Source organism: Molothrus ater, chromosome 23 (assembly GCF_012460135.2).
Source record: "Molothrus ater isolate BHLD 08-10-18 breed brown headed cowbird chromosome 23, BPBGC_Mater_1.1, whole genome shotgun sequence".
Classification (NCBI taxonomy): Eukaryota; Metazoa; Chordata; class Aves; order Passeriformes; family Icteridae; genus Molothrus; species Molothrus ater.
In genome coordinates this window covers 3,872,727-3,894,962 of record NC_050500.2, presented here as the reverse complement: position 1 = coordinate 3,894,962, position 22,236 = coordinate 3,872,727, and the positions used below count along the sequence as shown (strand labels likewise).

General features: G+C 46.1%; 1 protein-coding gene across 6 annotated transcripts in view; it reads right to left on the bottom strand.

The window, feature by feature from the left end:
• The window catches only part of CAMTA1 (calmodulin binding transcription activator 1), a 249,536-nt gene that overhangs the window by 174,572 nt on the left and 52,728 nt on the right, over nucleotides 1-22,236 (bottom strand). For all 6 annotated transcript variants that reach the window (XM_054517128.1, XM_036396502.2, XM_036396506.2 and 3 more), the window contains one exon: nucleotides 11,798-11,865. In XM_054517128.1, coding sequence (XP_054373103.1) covers nucleotides 11,798-11,865 — 68 coding nt within the window. The remainder of the gene's footprint in view (nucleotides 1-11,797; nucleotides 11,866-22,236) is intronic.

Sequence of the window (22,236 nt, the reverse complement as noted above, 5' to 3'; positions counted from 1 at the left end):
CCTTCACACACTGGCTCCACAGCTGCCACGAGTGACAGGAGAATGGCACAGCATGACCTGACCTGGCTCATTCCTTCCTGATGGACTGAGCCAGTAACTTGTGCACAGAACAAAGACAACATACTTGCTTCGGTATTTCATGTGAGACATTTCAGAATTACCAGTGTTTTAATGGTACTAACCTAATTTATCAGTTGTATATATTAAAGATTCTATTTTTAGGGAAAATGAGATGAAAAACATGACACACAATCAGCTTCACATGGAAATACACATTTTCTAATTTTAAGCCTTATTCCCCTTCAAACTTATTAATAAACTAGTAGTTGATAAGAGAGAATTAACCCCAAATATAGAAAATCCTGCAAACAAAGAACACAGACAAATATAAAAGTAGTCAACCACTTCTCCAAAACATTCCCAAGCTGTTAAGTACTCTCGACTTAAAATTTCTAATGAAGCAGCTTAAAAATCCCAAATTCCTACAGGAATGTGTTTACAATACAAACTCAATTATTGTCTTATTCTGATGCTTATCTTTTCTCACACCCTCTCAGCTCATCCTACTTTGGAATTTAATTACATTCCAGTATTTTTAGTTCAGATGAAATTACACATTTTCAGATTAATTTAGCCTAAACCAACTCTTGTTAACAGCCAATCCTTTTTCTCTCATGCCCTAATTTGTGACCCTACAATTCAGCATGAACTGCTCTTTTAAACCTTGTGTCACCCACCATAAAGCCACGCTCACTGTCCCCAAACCCAGCACAGCACGCAGCATGGCTGGGTCAAAGTTTGCCCAATTTCCTTTGATCAAAACCCTCCTTTTCCTCTTACCTCTGTTATTTTCTGAGCTGGGTTGACAGAGAACAGCCAAGGAGTGACTGTTCCCTACACAGTGGTGCAGGGAAAGCGTGACCTTTTGTGATTAGTTAGAATCCAAGGACAATGTTCTCACAAGGACATTTCAGCTCAGCTGCCACAGGAGAAGCACAGATGGGAACATGGGCCTGAAGCAGGCCCAGCACTCAGCTTCCCCCAAACCAAATCCCAGGCCATGAAGCATTCCCTGATGGACACTGATGCTTCCCACAGAAGGCGCTGCCAGCACCATGCTGGGAATCCCGGCCTCTCCCAGGCTGCCTGAATCCAAGCACGGCCTCCACAGCTTTCCTCTCACCTCCCTCCCACCACTTGTGATCTTATGCAACTGTCAAATCCTTGGCATGTTTGAAACCTACTTGTTCAGGTGCCAAGTGGAGACTCATCTAGTCCCTGCAACGAGTCAGATGCTGCAATTGTGCTAATGCCATGCAAGACTTCCACTTTCCAGAACTTCACTGTTATATTTTCTGAAAAATCCCTTTGCCAGGATTTCTTCTCCTGGGAAGCTGAGAAGCCTCAGAAAAGAATGAAAACAGTAATTATCTGATTGCTTCTCCTGTGTTTGCTGCTTTGGAATGTGGTCTGGAGATCGTTTACCAACAGGTACATGTTTGATTGGTTTCAGGTGAATTGTTTTAACTTAATGACCAATCGCCATCAGCTGTGTCAGACCCTGAGGAGTCAGTCATGAGTTTTCATTACCATTCTTGTTAAGCCTTCTGTCTGTATCCTTTCTCTTTCTTTAGTATAGTTTTAGTATAGCATTCTTTAATATATTATTAGTATCATAAAATAATAAACCAGCCTTCTGAGAACATAGAGTCAGATTCTCATCTCTCACCTCATCCTGGGGACCCTCACAAACTCAACACTTCACCAAATTTTTAATATTGGCAAGAAACTTGGATTAAATGTTAGCTCTCCTATGAACTACATAATCTGAAGAAAAAAACCCAAACCCTGCTCTTTTCATCCTTTTCATACATTACCTAGAGTGCCCTCATGTCCTTCCTAAGGGCACAACCTCCTCTCCATCCACTGCCCACTCTGGCACATCAAAACTACAACAGTGGGACTGTGCCACACATCCCCTGCTTTGGTTGGTTTCCCACCTGCACAAGCCTCTGGCTGTGACCAAATATTATCTTGGCCAGTACCAGGGATTTTGGCAAAGGCAGGTGGGCAGACTAAAGGAAGCCATAATAAATATAACAGTCCCTCCAGATCTGGGATCTGTGCAGGATTAGAAGTGACTTTTTTATAAATTTAAGGAGTTGAGGGGATGAGAACAAGGATTGAATAGGAAAAGAAACCAGACAAGAGCAGCAGTTAGAAAAGCCTGGGAGAAAAACCAGTGGGAGAAGAGGAGGCAGAGCAAGCACACAAAGCTGCGATTATAAAATCCTCCAAATCTTTCATATCCTAAATTTAAAGCAGAGCACAAAATACTGCCCTGCTCTTGGCTAGCACTGTTCTCAAAGGCCACAGTTTATAAAAAAAAAAAGTTTGCTGCCCAATTTAGCACTGGTTGGGTCTTCTAAAGCTGTCTGGGATCACAAATGCCATTGAGCAGGGAGACAGGTCCCCATGCCACATCACCACCAGTGTTACCATCCCTGGCCTGAGGCATCTGCCTGAATACTGCAAAGTGGAATTCAGAAGCTGAACAGTGGAAGAGCCATGTTCCACCTTGGCACTGAGAGTTGGGACTGGGCACTACTTGGTGAACCCAATGTCACCTTACACATGGAGTATTTTCTTGGCAACTGGTCCAACAATGTCACCGGTTCTTAGTTGTTGACAAATCCTGTTACACAGCAAAGATTTGTATCAGAGCTTTAATTTAATTACTGTAAATAAACCCAGAACTTGGCCCAATGGTTTCATGGGTTACCAGCCCAGCTGAGGGTCAGGATCTGTAATCCTCCTGCAGTGCTGCTCCATGTGATACCCCAGGTGACACACAGCTACAGCAGCCCCTGCGTCCAAAGATCCAGACAAAGCCTTCAGAACAACTTGGGGTTACTGCTACAGAGACACAGCCCCAGGCCTGCACCCTCACTTCAGTTCCTGACTGTACTGTGCTTCCAGGAGCAGCCCCACTGGTGCCCTGCAGTGCTGGTGCTTCCAAAGCCCTTGCAATTGTGAGCAGATCATGATTCCAGCCCATGCTGCTCTGCCATCCTGCTGTGAATGAGCTCTGTGAGGCTGTAGAGAGAACTGATGGCACCCCAGAGAAACAGGTCAAACAGAGACCCTTGGACATGCTGCTAAAAGAGGTTTTGTCTCTCTTAAGGAAATGTGGAAAGGTTCCCACAATTATCACTTTGCTTCCTTTGCTTGCAACTGTGTAAATCAACCCCTAATACCCTGTTTACTCACTGCAGCAGCATAAGAGCAAGGGGAAACACAGGAGCCCTTTAGCCAGAGAGAATTAAATAAAATAGTGGGAACATCCCACAAATACCAAAGTCAATTAATTCATTTGTTACGGGGCAAGAGTCCTGCATAATTTGTCCTCTGAGTAGTTTATTTTACCTAATTGCTTATCCAGCAAGAAGATCTCCCCTGCATGACCCATTTGCTGTGCAAGAAGCTCGACTGATGAGAAATAAATGGTCACCTTCCAGAGGGCACAGAGTGACAGCAGGGACGCTCCATATGCTGCTCTGCTCCTCAGACCCACATCCAAGCAGAGGAATGCACCCATAACCTGACACTTCATAAGGTGATGTCCAGGTTCTCCTGAGGAAACCAGGAGACCTCAGTTCCCCTTTCCAGGACCAGCAGGAGAAGGGAAGGCTGCAGATAAGGCACACCCCACTAAGGCTTTACTTCCACTGCAACCCACAGCAATGTGTTCACCACCACTCGCCTTTTACAACAGCACTTAAGGCAACACAACAATTCCAGTTGTGAGGGTGGAGCTCTTTGTCAGCCACATCACCCTCTCAGCTTCTCTACTAGAGTCAGACAGAGCAGAGGCAGAACCAAAAGACTTAATGACTCACTTGAACATCCCCTGTCTGTAAACATTGCTGGGGAACAGGTGGAGCAGAGCTGTCAGACCCACAGCCACTTCAGCTGGCCAAAAGATGGAACCAGGACAGATGTTATTGGTCTCATCAAAATTTTGTAAATTGAACAGTGAAATGGAGCAGCCTTATTTATCTTAATTTAGTTTATCCTTGACATTTACAAAATAAATACAGGAATAATACTATGGGCACAATTCATTCTCACTGATGGCAGCAGGAATCACACGTGCTCTGACAAAGAACAGGGAGTGACACGGCTACTGTCTGCTGGAAGCAGAGCAGAGGGTGCCAGAGGATCCCCAAGGGATCCACCAGTACCTCTCAGCTCAACACCTCCCTGCAGCACCAAGTACATCCTTGCTGGACAGAGACAGGCAACGCTGAAAGGAGAAAGGATTGCAAGATGATGCGTGGAGATTGGCTGGGCAGCGCGTTTCGAGCCACCACCAAAGAGGCAACAGGATTTCTGTCAGGAAAGCTTCCAGCTTTCACATTCCACTGGGAGGCTTCTGATGGGCTTTTACTGATGCTTCATCTCCCTCAGAATCAATAGCAAACAATAATCCCACAGCTAGGCATAAATCATGCTGCACAACTCGGCAAATCATCACGTGGGATGCCTCCGGACGGGGCCACTTCTTTATTTCCAGAAACAGCACCATTAATGGTTTCTGCCTGCCAAGCAACAAGATTCCCACTTCACAGCACTGGAAATCTTCATCCTGCACTGAGCCCAGCCACTGCCTCCACTTACCATGGAGCAAACGTGGGCAAAGCTCATCTCAGCTGGTGGGTGTTGGTGCTGGGGACGAGCCAGGGAGGCAGAGGGGCTGCAGAGGGGCAGATGCCCACCTGCCCTGACACCAGTCCTGGGGCCACAAATCCACTCCTCACACCACTCCCAACACACATCCAGCTGCCCAGGGCTGCAAAGAGGCTCCCAAAACCCCTTTTACCACTTGTCATCCTGGTGATGCCAACTTGAGGTGCAGCAGCCCCAGGCAGCAGACTGCACTGTCTGTTTACAGCAAACAGAGCTGCTGCAGCACGAGTCAGAAACTCAACGCTCTCACAAAGAGCAGCTCTGGAAAACCCCGGCAGCACCTTCCCTCCTGTCACTTTACATCCTGTCAGTAACTTACAGGAAACAAAACGGCCCATCAGAGTTATCCAAGGGTGTGAGACTTTAGGTACATCTGTAATTAAAACACAGACACCAAAGCTGCGAAGCAGCGCCATAAAGCAGATCATTTTACAGCTGGCTGGGCTCCCTCTGATGTACTTGAGAACCATTTTTAAGTGACATAAAGTTTAACATACCGGTACATCTGCCTACCCACCAGATTCTACACGGAATTTAAAATTTAATTATATTAAAGTATTGTTACAGTGCGCATAGCAAGAACGCCAACCAAGTGTAACTTGAGGAGAATCTTTGCCAGATTGTTGTGAATCTGTGTTTTCAGGACTAGGAAGAAAAAGGAGAAAAATTCAAACCTGAACACCTGTATCAGTGCTCTCAGCTTCATTACTGCTCACCCACCAACTGCTGCCCATTTGGGCAGAGCAGAATCACACACTTGTCCAGTGTTTCACTACAATGTCATTGCACACCTACAGCACCTGTGCCTGCCAAGCAATTACTCCTCACACCACAGCAAAAGCAAAGCCTGCTCACTGCCTACACACACTTATTCAGCACCAAAAGGAAAACCTCAGTCTGCAGGCAGCTCCTCATCCTCCAACAACCACAACACAAACCAATCTGTCCTCCCCAGGCTGAGCAGCAGATCCTCTGGGATGCCTCCAGCTGCTCTGCATACACAGGCACAAACATCCTCCCCCCAGTTCCATGTTACCAGCACATGCTGGATAACATTCCAGTGGGCAGCTTAAATAACACTCTGCTTCTCATATAAGACATTGTCCCCATCATGAAATCAAAGCATCAACCCCTCTGCCCTGGGCTCAGAGGGCCCAATCCCTGCCAGCCCAAGATGGTCATGGTGCCTTGCTTCAGCCCTGCACTCCAACCTCAGGGCCAGGTTTCCTGGATGCAAAAGTCCTTGTCAATAAATAAAGAACCCAAATAAATAGTTTATTTTTCATCAGTTGCTATATGCAGCCATTAAGATGCAACAAGCAGTTGCTGGATGGTGTTTTTGACGCAGAGAATGTATTGGAAGAAAGAGAATATCATTAAGGGTCAATTAGGAGCAACTTAAAGGTTATTTTTGCATATCTTACCTCCTGGACAAAAGAAGGTTCTTCAGTGCCATATGAGAATATAAATTAAGTTGCAAAAATCTTTAAAATGCGACAAAGACTCATTTTGTTGCCATTTAGAACAGCCTGAAGAACAAACAGCAGGTGTTCTGCCACTCTGCAGCCTGCACATATGACCCAGGAAAGGGCAGGTCCAAGGTGGCTCCACAACAGCCATCAAGCCCTGTCCTTCATGGCCCTCTTCAATAGGAAGCACAGAATGCTGGACAATATGGAATTGTCTGCCAGGTCTGGGTGTGACCATCAGAAGCCCAGCCCAACAGCTCTTCCAGCACACTCTTTCCTCTGCTCTAGCCAGGACAAGGGCAGCTCCTCACTGAGCTGCCTCAGCCTGGGAACCCCGATTGCAGGCCCAGTACAGGGGGCTCACACACACCAAGCAGCCTCCTCAACCCTAAGATCCTCCCACATGGGATCAAGAACAGTCAGAGCCTGCCAAATACTCAATGTCAATGTTGTCCAAAGCCCCATTGTCTTCCCTGGCCTTACCCATTGACAGAAACACCTACCAAGCCTTGCTGCAGGCAGATGGGTTTGCTGAATGATTTCACTGCTTTGTTATCAGATAATTGCTTTTTGTGACTATTCCATATTTTCCAGAGTTCCTTCCTCCTCCACGGGGCAATGCTGCAGGACTCTTATGAGTCCACATAAAGAGGAGAAGGAGTCTTTGCACCCCAGCCCTGTGTGCCTGCAAAGCCAGGCAGTGGGGGCAGACGTTTGTGCGCATGGATCACCTGTGGAGCCACCATCTCTGACAGGTATCCCTCTGAGATGTGGAGAGCCCAAGGCTGGTGACCATGCACAGGGGCTGCAGAGCCACTGGTGGGCTGGAAGAGCCAACCTTCAGCCTCTGTGCCAGGTGAATCCACAACAGAAACACAGACCTCTGGCCTTGGTTATCCAAGTTGGCCAGTGACATCTTCTGCTGTGACACAGCTCTTCTGAGCTGCCAGCTGAAAACAGAGGGAAACCAGCACTCCCAGAGGACCAGCACACACCAGGCTGAGTTTGCCATGGGAAGAATTTGGAAGGAATACTTGAAGACCGTTGCCTGATTCAGGCCAGGCATCTGGATGGCTCCCAGCAACTCTGCCCTTAGGTCACTTTACAATCAACACAGTGAGCTGTTAAAAGAATTCATTATTGGTGTCTCAACACCCCTGGACCACAGCAGCTAAAAATCCATACGAACGAAGGGCTCTTAAAACCATCTGTGCACTGTTTATTCTCTGCAGGGACAATAAAGAGAAGGAAATACTGAAAGCAGTGAGAAGAAAATGTTGAGAGTCATGAAATCTATAAAGTGTAAAGAGAGATGTGCCACATTTAGCAGGGACTATGTCAAGCAGCATCCTGAGCCAGGAGTGCTGACAGCACACACACGCTGCCTTCCACAGAGGAAAACAGGTCATATGTGACCCCAAACATGCCAGCAGAGCTCCCAGCAGCACGAGCAGAAAACCCAAATTTCAGCACTGCCCACAGGCAAGGTTAATGGTCCTGGATCCTATGGAGAGTACGAGCCATATGAGAGAGCAGGACCTTTGAAACGTGCCTTGAAAGTCTAAACAAGGTCTCAAGAGGACTTTTATTTGCAACAAGCACAAGGGGAGAGGACAGAACTTTTGCCACCAATCACAGCTCTGGGCAGCTGCTTTTCCACAATCTCCAGCTCCCATGAGCTTCTCCTCCACAGGGAGCCTCTGTCTCATTTCCCAGCAGCCAGGACATCCTGGCAGCAGCATCCACTCATGCAGTGGGACAGCTCTCACACAGAGCACACTGGAAAGAAAGTTCGCAAGGTAATGGCCTAACACAGTGAATTAATTCCAAAGCACAATTGTTTTCAATCTTCATTTAAACCCAACCTTACCTAATCTCACTTTAACGACATAGGAAATGGAAATTCCCTTAATAATGTAAGTTATGAATATTTATTACCCTATTTTTTACCTGAAAATGGAGTAATTCAATTAATTTTACTATTAATTATTTAATACAGAATTAATATGCTGCAAGATCCTAACTTTTCTTTACGATGCTGCTGATATCCCAGATAGAGGATGTTCCTTATGCTGGACTGATGGGCAGGTAAGGCACAGGGCGTGCTTCCTGGACAAGGGACACCTGGACAGGAGGTGGGGAGACTCCAGGGACTGCACCCATCCTGCTCTCACTGTGGAGTAAGGCTGGTCCCACCAGCAATCCCCCTGTGTCCTTTAAGGGACAGAAACACATCTGAACTGCATTCCCAGATGGAAAACTGACCTTGCAGCTTCTGAGCACAGCCAAGGCTTTTCCATTGCCTGGGGCCCACTTGTGAAATAGTGACGTCACCTCAGATCGCTCAAGAATATTTTTAAAATACCGTACAAATGCTAATGACAAAAGGCACCTGGAAACAGAGAAGCAAAGTATCTCCCTCTGGCAGAATGCTCCTGGACTCAGAAAATTGACTTTGTCATTGAAATTCCAAAGTAAATAACAATTAAGTTCTACTTGATATATAAATGTCAAGTAATTTTTTTTTTTTTGTCATCGTGATTTGCATTTAAACTTGGAAATGTCAGCCACTTGGCCCTGCTGCATTAGCAGAACGCTTCCCCCGCCCCGCTGCCGGAACACCCGCTGCGGATTACCCGGCACATCATCAAATAACCAAACACCATTCCAAGGCAGCCTCAAGGTCAATGCTTGTGAGGTGTACTTGCTAATTTATGTTGATCAACTGGAGCGCTCAAAGGACTGTTGTAATAATGCTCCAGTACATTTATATCAGGGTATTCAGTCAATTGGAGTCGCTCAACAAGAAGTTTTCACCAAGAAAAGAAAGTCGTTCAAAAGAAGTCGTTCAACAAAACATTCAGAACTGCAACATGGGATACTCTGTTTGGGAAAGAGAGTATCCCATGTTAACAGAACAAAACATTCACAACTGCAAGCCTGGCTCCAAACCAGCTCGTCCCTCATTGCCAAGCTCTGCCTTAGCTCAGGGACCTGTGAGGCACCACAGCCCAGCCTGGCCTGAGACCCTCTGCAGCAGTTCCTTCACTGAGCTGGACAGCACCAAAAACCCATCACCAATATCAACCCTCTGCCCACACATCAAGTAACCAAACACCATTCCAAGGGAGCCTCAAGGTCACTGCTTGTGAGGTGTACTTGCTAATTTATGTTGATCAACTGGAGCACTCAAAGGACTGTTGTAATAATGCTCCAGTATGTTTATATCACTGTATTCAGTCAATTGGAGTTGTTCAACAAGAAGTTTCAGATTAGGGACCTTTTGCAAAGGTTTATCATAGCTCCTTCAATGGCAAGAGGGCCTCCCTTCCATGTCCATGACTAAAGCAATATCCATCCGTGCTGTAAACATGGGAAACTCTGTTTGGGAAAGAGATTAAAACATTCAGAACTGCAAATTTGGCTCCAAACCAGCTCCAAACCAGCTCGTCCCTCAGTGCCACGCTCTGCCTTAGCTCAGTGACCTGTGAGGCATCACAGCCCAGCCTGGCCTGACCCTCTGCAGCAGTTCCTTCACTGAGCTGGACAGCACCAAAACCCATCACCAATATCAACCCTCTGCCCACAGCTGCAGCAGCAGCAGCTCCCACAGGCAGTGTCCAGCCATGCCCAGAGCCCCCATGGCATCCATCCAGCAGTGACTCCTCACAGCACACTATACATCATCATATTAGGAAACTCTGTGTGTGTCAGTGATGCAATTAATTTTTATTAATTTTGTGAGATGAAATTAGTAGCACCCACAGCAGCAAACAAAGAACAGGGAGTGTTCCAGTTCAGTGCCAAATCGATGTCATTAATTCTGTAATACCGGGAGCTCTGATTGTAGCAACTCAGCATTTAACTCTTCCAAATAATTTTTATATTAAAAAAAAAATAGAAAAGTAACTGAACAATTTCAGAAGGACCTTGAACTCATGTCACAACTTTCCTTCTCCTGGGACATTCTTTCTTCCAAGTGTAAACACACAAGAGGAAGGCAAGGAAATGTGTTTGCTGCTCTCTGTGGAGAGAGCTGCAGACACAAGGAAATGTTCATCAAAAAATTATTTTCATGCATTGCATTTAGCAAACCAAGCTCTTAAAATCAGAAGATGCTGCTACAAAAAACATTTATAATTTCCTATCTTTAATGATACCATGTAGAGCCAGACTAGTTAATGTGTTTTCTGACCCCTTAAAAGGCTTCTCTGGCAAAGGCTCAGCCAGAAATTGTTTTAAATTAATTCTGAAACTGGGATTACCAACCCAGAAAAAACTATTGCTAATATTAACTGAATTACCTGCTGTTCTGCTGCCAAGAAGAGCCTCACAGCTGCTACCAGCAGGAAAGATCCATTCAGGGCCCTTCCACCACCATGGCAGCTCCAGGTCTTGGACAATCACTGAGAAACAATTGGGTTTCCCACATCTCCTTCCCAGTGCTACACTTTTTAATACGACAAGCAAATGCATTACTTACCGATGTCACAAAAATATACAGTCTGAGGGGGAGGAAGCCCACAAAAGTAAAACAACACAGCTCTTTTGTTCCCATATTTCATGGAAAGCAGGTCCTCTGTGTGCCCCACCCGCAGCTGCACTGCAGAGGTGCAGTGAATGCCTCCAGGTCCATCCTCTCTTCAGCTGGGTGCTGTGGAACACCTGGAATCAATCTGTGCTATTTGTTAGGGTGGCACCGCTCCCCGTGTCCCACTGGGACCTCTGTCCCTGCTCATGGCAGCAGGAGGTGATGCCAAACCTGGAGCACGCAGCTCCGGGCGCCTGCGGCACCGGCCCCTGCAACGGATGATGCTGGGATGCAGGATGCTAGAACAGGCTTTTCTCTCACCTGGGTCCCAGCAGGCTCCTTCCAATGGCCCAGCCCTCTGCAATAGGAAAGGGGTGATTGGGAAAAAGAAAAACAGCAAAAGCCCAGCAAGACCAGAAAGCAAGAGTCGTTCTCTGCGTTAGTGAGACGTATGGAGCCAGAACATAGCTGAAACAGCAGGAAAACATCCACAGCCAAAACTCCATGTCTGGGTTCCCAGGGGAGCGAGAAGTTAAACATTTATGGCAGCACGAAGAAGACATGACATTTACTGAATAATAAACTGCAAACATGTCTGTTAATGCAGCTTTTTGGGACCTCCTCACCATCAAACACTTAACCTCAGCAAGGGAAACACCAGAACACAAACAAACCCCATGCCTGTCTGTGAACAGGCAGCACATGGTGGGGCTGCTGCTTTCTTATTTATTTAAAGTTAGAGGCAAGGGAGCTCTGTCAAGATAAACAGCCCACAACCTTGCTCAGAGACTTCAGATCTGCTCACCTGAAGGGATACAATTAAATCCTGAGCAATCGGGTTAAAACTTTAACCTGCCAAGACTGTAGCTGTTCCATTTTTAATCAATCTGATTTCATTCAATAAAATGCTCATTAAGGCAATTAATGAGAGTTTGGTGTCACAAGCCATCAGGCGTGACTGGGAGTTTCCACTTGGTGGTCAAGGCATTGATCAGTGAGTCAAGTCATCAGCGCGAGAGAGTCAATGTGCTGAGCAGGAGAACATTACCTGGTTTTGGGGGAGGTTGTTAGCCACTCCTCATGCTTTTCAAACGTTATTAAATAAGCTGCAATTTCCTGAAAGAGAAATGCAGAAAGAAAACAGAGTTACTTGCATGGCTGTGCTGGGAACTGGAAAGTTTTAATAACAGAGACATGGAGCCGCCTACCCCGGGGCCAGGCTGCAGCTGAAATCGGGTTTTGACTGACAGAGAGCACTCAGTAAATGTTCACATCCACGCCACCAAGGCCAGGCTTAAACAGGACAATGAAGAGATGCAAATGAGGAAAGGCATTAACATTTTTCCAGCACAGAGAATTTGCTGGTAACTGTGGTGACCACGGCATCGCCGAGAGCCCGGTATGACGTCAGGAAGCAAAGGGGAGGGTAGCGACAATACGGACACAGGGAGCTAAATAAAATATTTATAAATAGAACAGCATCACTGCAGAGAGAATTACTGAATTATTAATCGTTGCCATAAAAAGCCAGCGGGTGACATCAACATAAGTCATTGCTCCCACTTGCAGGAATGATACGGGCGATTACTTCCAGATCAGAACCGATTTGTTTGCAGGAAATTATCGGCGCCAGCGACATAATTCACGACAGTGCCTGTAAACAGGCCTGAGGAACGGGACAGACATTCATCCATTTCCTGGGTACAAACCCAGGGTGGTCACAAGGTGACAACTGTCACCACACCAGCAGGGTCCCAATATCTAGAGATGGCCACAGACCTCTGAGACTGTGCTGAAAATAAGCCCCCTATGATATACTCAGAAAAATATATGGGTTTGATGGTTAACTTCCAAAAATTATCACCCAGCGCTCTCAGAAGGGCCTGCATAGCAAAAGCTGAACAAGTGAGGTCAGTGAAACTGCCTTCAATGTAGAAATGCCTCAAATCAGACCCACAAACCACAGTCAGTATCATCTCCAGAGCCACTGCAGCAGAAGTGTCCCCAGGCTGTAACTCCCAACAGCACAACACACGCCAGTGCCTGGGCTTTCCACCAGGAAAGGTGTTTTTATTATTTTTTTTTTAGCTAGCTCTATATAAGGGCTGTCGCTTACAGTACCAAAGCTAAAAACCCCCACAATGCTCTCCAACCAGCTGGCCCAAGCATCTGCTAGAGCCACAAAATGCAATTATATTACTCCCAAACGAGACGTAAAAATATCTTGTTTCCAATACTCTTGGTTTTAAGACTCATACTTAATGTCCTCTGGGCATTGCGGCGGTGCCAGATCTCCGTGTTATGTACTTTATTAGAGCTGTGTGAATGTCATATTAATGACTCCTGACCAACATGTTTACACTGCAAATAAATTCTCCTGGAATCCACTGATGCACCCCTTGTTTCCCAAGCCAGTCTCTGCAGGTTTAAGGGATCCCCATACACACAAATGACAGAGCAGCAACACAAAGCTCCAAAAACTCTTCTTTTTAATTTCTGGCTAGTGGCTAATGGCTGAATAAAACTCAGCATCCAGGAAAGCCCGTGCAGATCTCCAGCACTGACACTGATGACCTTCCGAATCCTCACAGTTTCATAGCAGCTGCACCTGAATCAGATGCAAGTGCTGAAATCTGGACACTACATGGCCAAAAAAAGTCTGAGCCCAGATTTCCAACAAGCTAAAACTACCAAAGAACTCCATAACTAAAATTCTTCAGAAAATATGGAAAAAGATCTCTGGGGTTTTTTAAAGCTAGTGCAGTAATTCCACCAAAAATGCAGCAATCAGCAGAGCTCTATTCCCAACCCATCCCACGTTATGTGTCCTCAGCTCACTATGCTACAAACCAGTGTCACCTCTTGCTGTGCAGTGAGATGAGCTCTGAAGAGACTGAGGAACACTTGGGAGTTCCTCAGCACCAGGCAAGCACCAGATAAGCAAGCGTTTACAGAAACAAGCCCCTTCAATGCCATGATGGTTTAGGGGGTTCAGATTAATCTGAGATTTTGGTCTATTCCTACTAAAATTCAACTGCTGTAAGGAGAATTAAGCCATTTTTAAATTTGTGGTGAATAAACACCTTGCTATGGCATAGAAACCCGAAGTATTTCAGGTGAAGAACTCAGCCTTACCCATGGCTCATTCACTCTGCTCCTTCCTGCCAGACCATGCTAGGCACATGTGAAAACCTAATCCCAAATCATCACTAACTGGAGGAGCTGCAGCAACAAGAGGCTCCCATGAGAGGCAGAACATGGGGCTCCACTCTGCTGGCCTGGCCCACTCATATTTGGGCAGAGGAAAGGCCAAGCTGCCAGTCAGTGCCAGATACACATCAGGGAAGGAGATGTGCTTCTCTGCTTCAAAAGCCCCTTAAAAACCCCATTCCTTATATGTTCTGCTTTCTGGAACTACAACTTCATGTCAGCTCTGCAGAGGAAAATGCTCAGGTGGTTGATCAGAGGTTTGCACGAGATGCCTCTGCCCAGTGGCTCCCTGTCTACATGGGACAGGCAGGGCACAGGCAGGGCTGGGGTTCAGCAGCTGCATGGGCCAAGTACCCTGCTGCCACACCAACACCCTTTTTCCCTTTGAAAAAAGAGGAAAGAAATAGATTTATCACCAGAAGACACAAAGTCATTAAATAATTAAAAACAAAACTATGGGCACAATAAAAGCCCTCTGATAAAACCCTGCATTTTAATGCGTGTTAATTCCCCTAATGATTCTTTCTGTGTCTCACAGGGTCAAATCAATGTCCTCACAAAAAAATCCAATTATATCCCATTCATCGTATCTTTGGAGCAAAGCTATTGTTTGCTTTTGTCTCCTATCAAACCCTTTTCCCATTGCTTCTTGCCCGAGACTACAAACAAAAGACAGCATGGCACCAGCAAGGTCAGATGAGACAGAGCTGGCTCTGAAACCCCGGCTGGTCCTGGCTCCTCTGGGATTGCACAGCAAGTGACAGAAACCAAGGGATGCCTGCAGGTGACACAAACGCTCAGTCCCGTCATCAGTGAGTCCCCCCGCAGCACCAGTCAGGCCAGGTGGCACCAGGTAGACACCAAGGCCACCCAGATTTATCTCCATGGGCAAGGGCACCACACACCATGGGCAGCAGCATTTTATCTAGGTGCCCATTTATTTTTATTTTGCACTTGCCAGTTTGTTCAGATTATTAGTGTGAATGCACCAGGGAGCCACCAGCTGGGAAGCCCAGCCAGCTGTGTGAGACAGGACACAAACAGCTCCACCATCTCCAGACAGTTGCCACCAAGGATGTTCCCACTGCTCCCTCAGCCTCGTGCCACTGTGGCACCACTCAGCCTGGCATTCCTGGCTCAGGCACGATGGCAGAGCCACCACACGCTCCCCACCCAATGCTGCGTGACTGCAGCTCCTCAGACACTTCAATATTTAATGTCAGCACGGAACAGCCCAGAGCTGTGGCACATGGGCGACCTGATCTCACCCGCCACAGGGTGGATGAGAGGCAGTGCTGCAGCCAGCGGCACAGGGACAGGGACAGCAGGGAGGAAGAAGCTCCCTCAGTGCACCCAGTGCTGCCCAGCAGCTGCTGCAAAGCTGCTTGTCTTCATGCACAGGAACCAGAGAGGACATGGCCACAAAGCACGGGACAGACAGATGTGTGGTAGTTTCTGAGTCCCCTGTCGTTGGGAGGAAATTATGAATCTGACTCCATGTTCTTAGAAGGCTAATTTGTTATTTTATGATCTATATTAAGTTAAAAAATACTATACTAAACTATGCTAAAGAATACAGAAAGGATACAGACAGAAGTTTAAAAGATAATAATGAAAACTCCTGACTCTCTCCAGAGCCTCAACACAGCTGGCTGTGATTGGTCATTAAGTAAAAACAATTCACATGTTGGATAAACAATCTCCAACCACATTCCAAAGCAGCAAAACACAGGAGAAGCAAATGAGATAATATTGTTTTCCTTTTTCTCTGAGGCTTCTCAGCTTCCCAGGAGAGAAATCCTGGGCAAGGGGATTTTTCCAGAAAATGTGACAGTGACACTGAAGAGCAGGGATCTGGGGGTGTCAGAGAGGCTCGTGACCCATCGTGCACACAGAAAGGCTCCAACTCTGCCCTGAGCTGAAGGGTTTCCAGTGAACACACATTTTTTTGGTAGAAAAAAAGTTTAAAAACTCTGAAAAGGACAATTAATGGGTTCCCTAAAGCCATGGACTGAGTGTTGGTTCCTTCCTCCCTGGTTCCTTCCTCCCAGCTCAATTCCCTCCAGGTCATCCTGCATCATCATAAGGTATTGGCAATTCCCACCTCACCTCACAAAATACAAAAAGACTGTAAGGGAGAAGGATTGCAGGATTCCCTAGGCCAGGCAACTCTGGTCACCATCTGGTCTCAAAGCAACATGTAATTCATTTAAAAAAAAAAAGCAGTCTGAATTTCAAGTTATTACTTTGTATGAATTATACACACCCGAATTAATAAGCCTGGATCTATGCATGTGTTAGGAGAAAGTAGAAGAGTTTCTACTCATCCCTAGATTTAGACCACAGGGCTAATAAAGCTGCAATCTCTTAAGCGAGCACATTTATTCTCTTAGGAATTCACCACGTCCTCTCTGCTATAAAGACAAATTCCAGCCCATCACTTCCTTATCATCCTTCTGCTCTGAAATGAAAATAAAAATTCATGTTGACTGTGGACCATCTCAGTGGGATTGAGCCATTTTCGTTTTCAACCCATACCCACTCTCAAAGCTATTAATATTCTGAATATCCCAACTACAAACTGCTCCAAACACCACACAGAGCAGGCTCACACCACCTTCTTCAGCATCATGGGAACAAAAATCAAAATCCCCCAGCATTCACTCAGTTGTTTGGCCTAAATCAGCAACACTATAAAGGGATATTGCTCATGAGCTGGGTGAGACAAGGAGCAGGAGAAAGGCAAAGTGAGCCCACGAGTGTCCAGCAGGGACAGGAGGGACATGGCAGGGTCAGGTGCCTGCAGGCTGCCAACACCTGTCAGTGACAGAACACTCCTGCACCAGAATGCTTCACTGCCATTTCAGGCAGCACTTGGTTTGGTCTTGAGGCATCACCTGTCTGCAACTCCTCAAAGCAGAAACATTGATCAGCCTATGCTGAAGCTGAGAAGGGCATAAAGCTCAGTTATTGCTGCTGTTTTGCTGACAATCTGTGTCAGCAGTACAAGCTATGCCTGGGGTCAGAGGTTGCCCAGGGCTGCCCAGCCAGAGCACGTGTCAGGCCAGACTTGCACAGATTTGGTTTTCCAACTCATGCCATCAATTTCCTGCCAGCTGCAGAGGCATTTATTCATACCTGTGAAAATACCACAGACCCTTGCTCTGTTGCCCTAATGGATGAAACCCCCACCATTTTGGGGCCCGAAGGTGTTGCATTCCCTTGGTTTGCAGAGAGCAGGCCCATATGACCGTGTTCACAGGGGTCCGAGGATGAGGGAAGAAACGAGGATCTGTCTCCATGTTTCAGAAGGCTTGATTTATTATTTTATTATATATATTACATTAAAACTATACTAAAAGAATAGAAGAAAGGATTTCATCAGAAGGCTAGCTAAGAATAGAAAAAGAAGGAATGGTAACAAAGGCTTGTGGCTCAGACTCTCTGTCTGAGCCAGCTGGGCTGTGATTGGCCATTAATTAGAAACAACCACATGAGCCCAATCCCAGATGCACCTGTTGCATTCCACAGCAGCAGATAACCATTGTTTACATTTTGTTCCTGAGGCCTCTCAGCTTCTCAGGAGAAAAAAATCTTAAGGAAAGGATTTTTCATAAAATGTGTCTGTGACAGCCCACAGCCTGCAGCTGTCCCCCTTACCCAGCTAGAGCTCACCTCTGCAGGAAAAGGCCTGAGGGCAGCCCTGCAGCATGTCTGGTGCCACAGGACAGTAAAGCCACCAAGTGGGAAATGCTTCTGGTTTGGGAGATACTCGCCTTGGTTCCCTGCATGGCAGTGAGCAGCAGGATTGCAGGAGGGGGGATGTTTTCATTAATATTGGTGTCTCACCAACCATCTGCTAAAGGTCCACACTATTAATTTAACAGGAAAAAAATGGAATAGATTGCTCTACAGTTTTCAATTAAAGTACATGATGTCTTCAAACTGCAATCTTAATTAGATATTATAGGGTGACATTTAGGAAATCCTGAGCTGTGATGGCTGATCAAGTCATCTGACTGCAATGGTGTTCTGCAGCACTGCTGGGGCCTCGTGCACCCAGCACCCTCAGGAGAGCTGTCTGCCCTCAGATTCCAGTGCTGGAGCAGCCCTGACAAACTCCTGGGGTTAAAGGACCACAATGGTGAAAAACAAAAAACCAGCTGCAAATCGAAGTGGACACAATCCCAAAGAAAACTTATGGAAAGGGGAAGAAGAAAGGGAAAAAAGTACACAAAGTGAAAAAAAAATGGAAAAGTAGCAAATGGACAACTCAAAGACTATTTTCAGGGTTAAACCTAGTATGAAAAAAATAGATTTGGACAAGAAATAATTTTCTCTAAAACACATGAAAAGGAGAAGGAAAAAAACCCAATCAAGAGCACAAGCAGTGGCTAACAGGCACAGGAGCTGAACAAGATCTGCTCAGCTCCTTCAGCTGCCAAACACATGGACAAGAGCAAACAGACACACTTTGGGTCTTTAGAAAATCAAGAGCGTAACGGGGCACCACTCCCCAGCCATGGCTGCCCTGAACCACTCAGAAGTGCTGTTAGTCACAAGTAAGAGCCAAGTCAGCCCTTGCATCAGCCCATGCCTAATAGGATTAGGATGGATTTTATCTTCCATTTAGGCCTCACACTGAGGGACAGTTAGTGAAACAGAGCAGGAACAAATAACGCCCAGTCTTGAGTTACTGGAAAATACCCACAGGTCATCATGTGGGGTTTTTTTTCTTTTAAATGACCTTGGACTAAACCCTGTGAATTAAAGAACCATGAACACTGGCACCCTGCTGGTTCAGTTCACTTGTCCTCTGAAGCCTGAAAGAGTCAAATATGAGATGTGATTTAAAAAAAAATTCACTAAGATTCCTGTGTTTATGATGCATTAATTAAAGCATAATAGCAAAAACCTCAATTTTTGTACACAATTCAAACAGTCATGTGGCCTCAAGATGCCAAAGAGCATTCCAGAAACCAGGAGGAACATGGAATGTTCTGCAGCTCTCCTGCACCAAGTGGCAAAGTCTAACTGCATCACAGGGGATGGAGCAGATCCCTGTGAACCTGCCCATGCCATGGCCTCCCCCCAGCCTGGATGGTCCCTCCTGCCCCAGGGGGACTCACCAGTCCCACTCTCAGCAGTGGGACAGCTGTGCCCAACAAGGTACCAACACCAGAGCCTGCTCCATTTGCCTTCTCTTGCATGGAGATAGCAGCAAGCCCTTCCAAAGTCCTTCCAATGGAAGGATCATTAAAAGGGAAATATCCCCAGAAATTGCCCCTTTCTACAAACTCCTCACTCCCATATGCTCTGACATAATAATGTGCCACAGTCCTGCAAAACTGTCCTTTCAGCATGTTTTTGCATTATGCCTAATTCTGTCAGAGTTTTTCAGTCCCACATAACGACAGCTCAATGCAGAGTCAGATATAAATCTGGCTTAAGAGACTCTCACCAGGAATTCATTTAAAACTGTAAATGTTAAAAGATTCTGCTGCTGATTTATGGCATTTTCTTATTTCAAACAGAATTAAAATCCTTCTTAAAATATACATATTCAATCATGATAAAAGCTGCATTCAAATGATGCTGCTGGTCAGACTGAGAGCCACAAAGCCCAGAAATCTGGGAATAGCAGGGGAATCCAGGAATAGCAGGGACTGGGACATTTTACTGGTTCGACCAATGCTCTGCTGTCATGCCACCACCTCAGTCTCACATCTTAATTAGTGCAAATGGGGATGCTGGTGCTTTCATGCTCCATCTATCCCACTCCAGCCCAAGCACAAGGATCCCTTTTCCTGAAGATCCAGTTGAACACAGAAGTTGCTGTACCTGAAGTCATTACTGAACAGGTTTATTCATTTTCCATTGTTTACACTGAAGGCATTCCCAGCTCTGTCAATACCACACAAGTGTCCTGTATCGTTGTGCAAACAACATTTAGTGTTAAAAAAATTACCCATGCTACTCATTATCATCATTCCTGCAAGAATTGTTCATGTTTTGCATTTGTGAACAGAGAACACCACAGAGCCTTGATTGCACAGCCCTGTACCCAAGCATGGCCAGGCTGACAAAAACTCAGGAACAGTGTCTGGAATGAACCTGTGCAGCACCAGTACAATTCACAAAGGGGTTTTAAGCATTGAAGATGCCAAAAGAACCACAGTCTGTGAAAAGGATCATGGCTTCTGGCTGTCCTTCCTGGAGGCACATTGCCTGACCTGTACAGGAGTCCCTAATCTCACGCTGCTCCACTCAAATAAAAAATCTAAATGGAAGGACCAATATCAAATACAAGTAGAAGCAGCCAGAAAAAGCATTATTCAGATCTTTATATAATTAATTGTTCATTATTCAGAAGCCACAGCGCCATTAGCAGAAAGCCAGGGCTCTCTGCACTGCAGGAGATGCCTCTGACATCTCAGAGTGGCTCTGTCCCAGCCCCAGCCAGGCCCAAGCCACTTGTGCTGATGTCCCCAGCTCCTGGCTGCTGCTGCTGCTGGGTTGGTTGGTTTTGGTGAGGTTTTTTGGTTTGGGGTTTTTCTTCCCAGTTCTTCCCTGGTAAGTTCAGAATCACAGCCAATTCTGAGTTGGAAGAGACCCTGAAGGATCATAAAGTCAAACTCATAACTGATTGACCCATATGGGGATTAAACCTGTGACACTGGCATTACTCACACCATGCTTTAAACAAATGATCTCAGGGTCACTTTGATGGATTCTTCACAAAATGGGGAACAAAAAGTCCATTTTCTGGAGGCAGCTCCCAAGTGCCCATCAGCTCCAGTAAACTCACAACACTCCCAGCTGTCATCAAACCATCCTCCCTTCTGTGGGGGCATGAAAAGGGAAATATTTCTGCCCCATGTCAGGATCCAGCCATGATGATTAACCAGGGCCTGTGGCCTAGGGGGCACAGCAGGTCTGCTCCCAGAGTGGCTGGCAGCTGCCAGCTGGCTCCCATCTGTGGAAACTGCCCCTCTGACCTGGAATTATTGTGTGTGCTGGCACTGCAAGGAAACAACCATAAAATCAGAGCACCATCAGGGAACTGTAAATTCCTTGTGAGTTATTTTCAAACTTCCAAAAGTTTAGTTAAGCCTTGCCTCTAAGAGAACATTTATGACAAGGGAAAAAATGACCAGAAAAAAGGATGTTTGTGTGAAAGAGCCATTTCCCATTCTGAGCACTGCCAGGACAGCAAAATGCCCAAAGTGGCCAGGATTCCCTGTATTTATCCTTGGAAAGGGGTTGACCAGAAGGCTGGTGAAAGGCAGGACTGATGCCATGTCACACCAGTGACCTCTGGACTGCCAGCCCACAGAACACTGCTGCAGGCTGTGCTGGGGCTGTTGTGTCCTTTCTCACAGACAGCAGCCAGCACAGAGCAGGGATGCTGCTTCCCAAAGGTTAAGCATCACAGGCGATTTCATGCTCTTTATATTTCTAAGTGTTGATTTTTAGTTTTTTTTTTTTTTAAATAATCATAAATCCCAACATCTGCTCCCAGGGTGGGAGCCCTTTGGCTCTGTGCTCAGCCAGGGAAGGGAACGTGGCTGCCAGTGGCTGCTGCAGGTGTTATTTTTAGTGCGACAGCTATTTACCAGCTCCACTCCCAGAGGGAATTCAGGGAGTAAAAGGGATGCTGATGCATTTCTTACTAAATATAGAAAAGGGCAGAGTGGCTGCAGGTTGCTGCTCCTGCCAGGATGTGGCCTCAGTGAGGGGGATGCAGCCCCAGTGGTACCGACACTGCAGTGGGGCCACCCCACACAGGCTCCCCATTCACCACATTGCAGCTAACCTTCAAGCTGGTGTTTGGAAAAAAGCTTTTTAAAAGTAGCTCTTATAACTAATTGGCTTCACTTTGAAGCCCTGATCCTGTAATGAATGGCTCCCAAAATCAAACAAAGCATTTTCAACACCAACAAAATTGCCTGTTATGAAAAGCAGAACGTTTTTAGGGTAATATTGACTTTAACGCTCTGTCAAGGCACATTGACAGCAGGATGAAAACAGCCCTCCCTCTGCTCACCCAGCTCAAATCCAGCTGCTGAGAGGGGACCCTGAACACTCGTGCCACTCTGTGCTTTATGTCCCCAGCAGTGGGCTCATTTCCTATTAGTTTATATACCTTAAAAAAAATTAAAATCTTGCTGATAAAAGAAAGGGATGTGTTTTAGAATTACTCTGCTCTTCTCTGGTTTTAAGTCTTTAAAGTTCTGGAAAGGCAATTTTGACATCCAGGAGCTCTGCAGGCCCAGA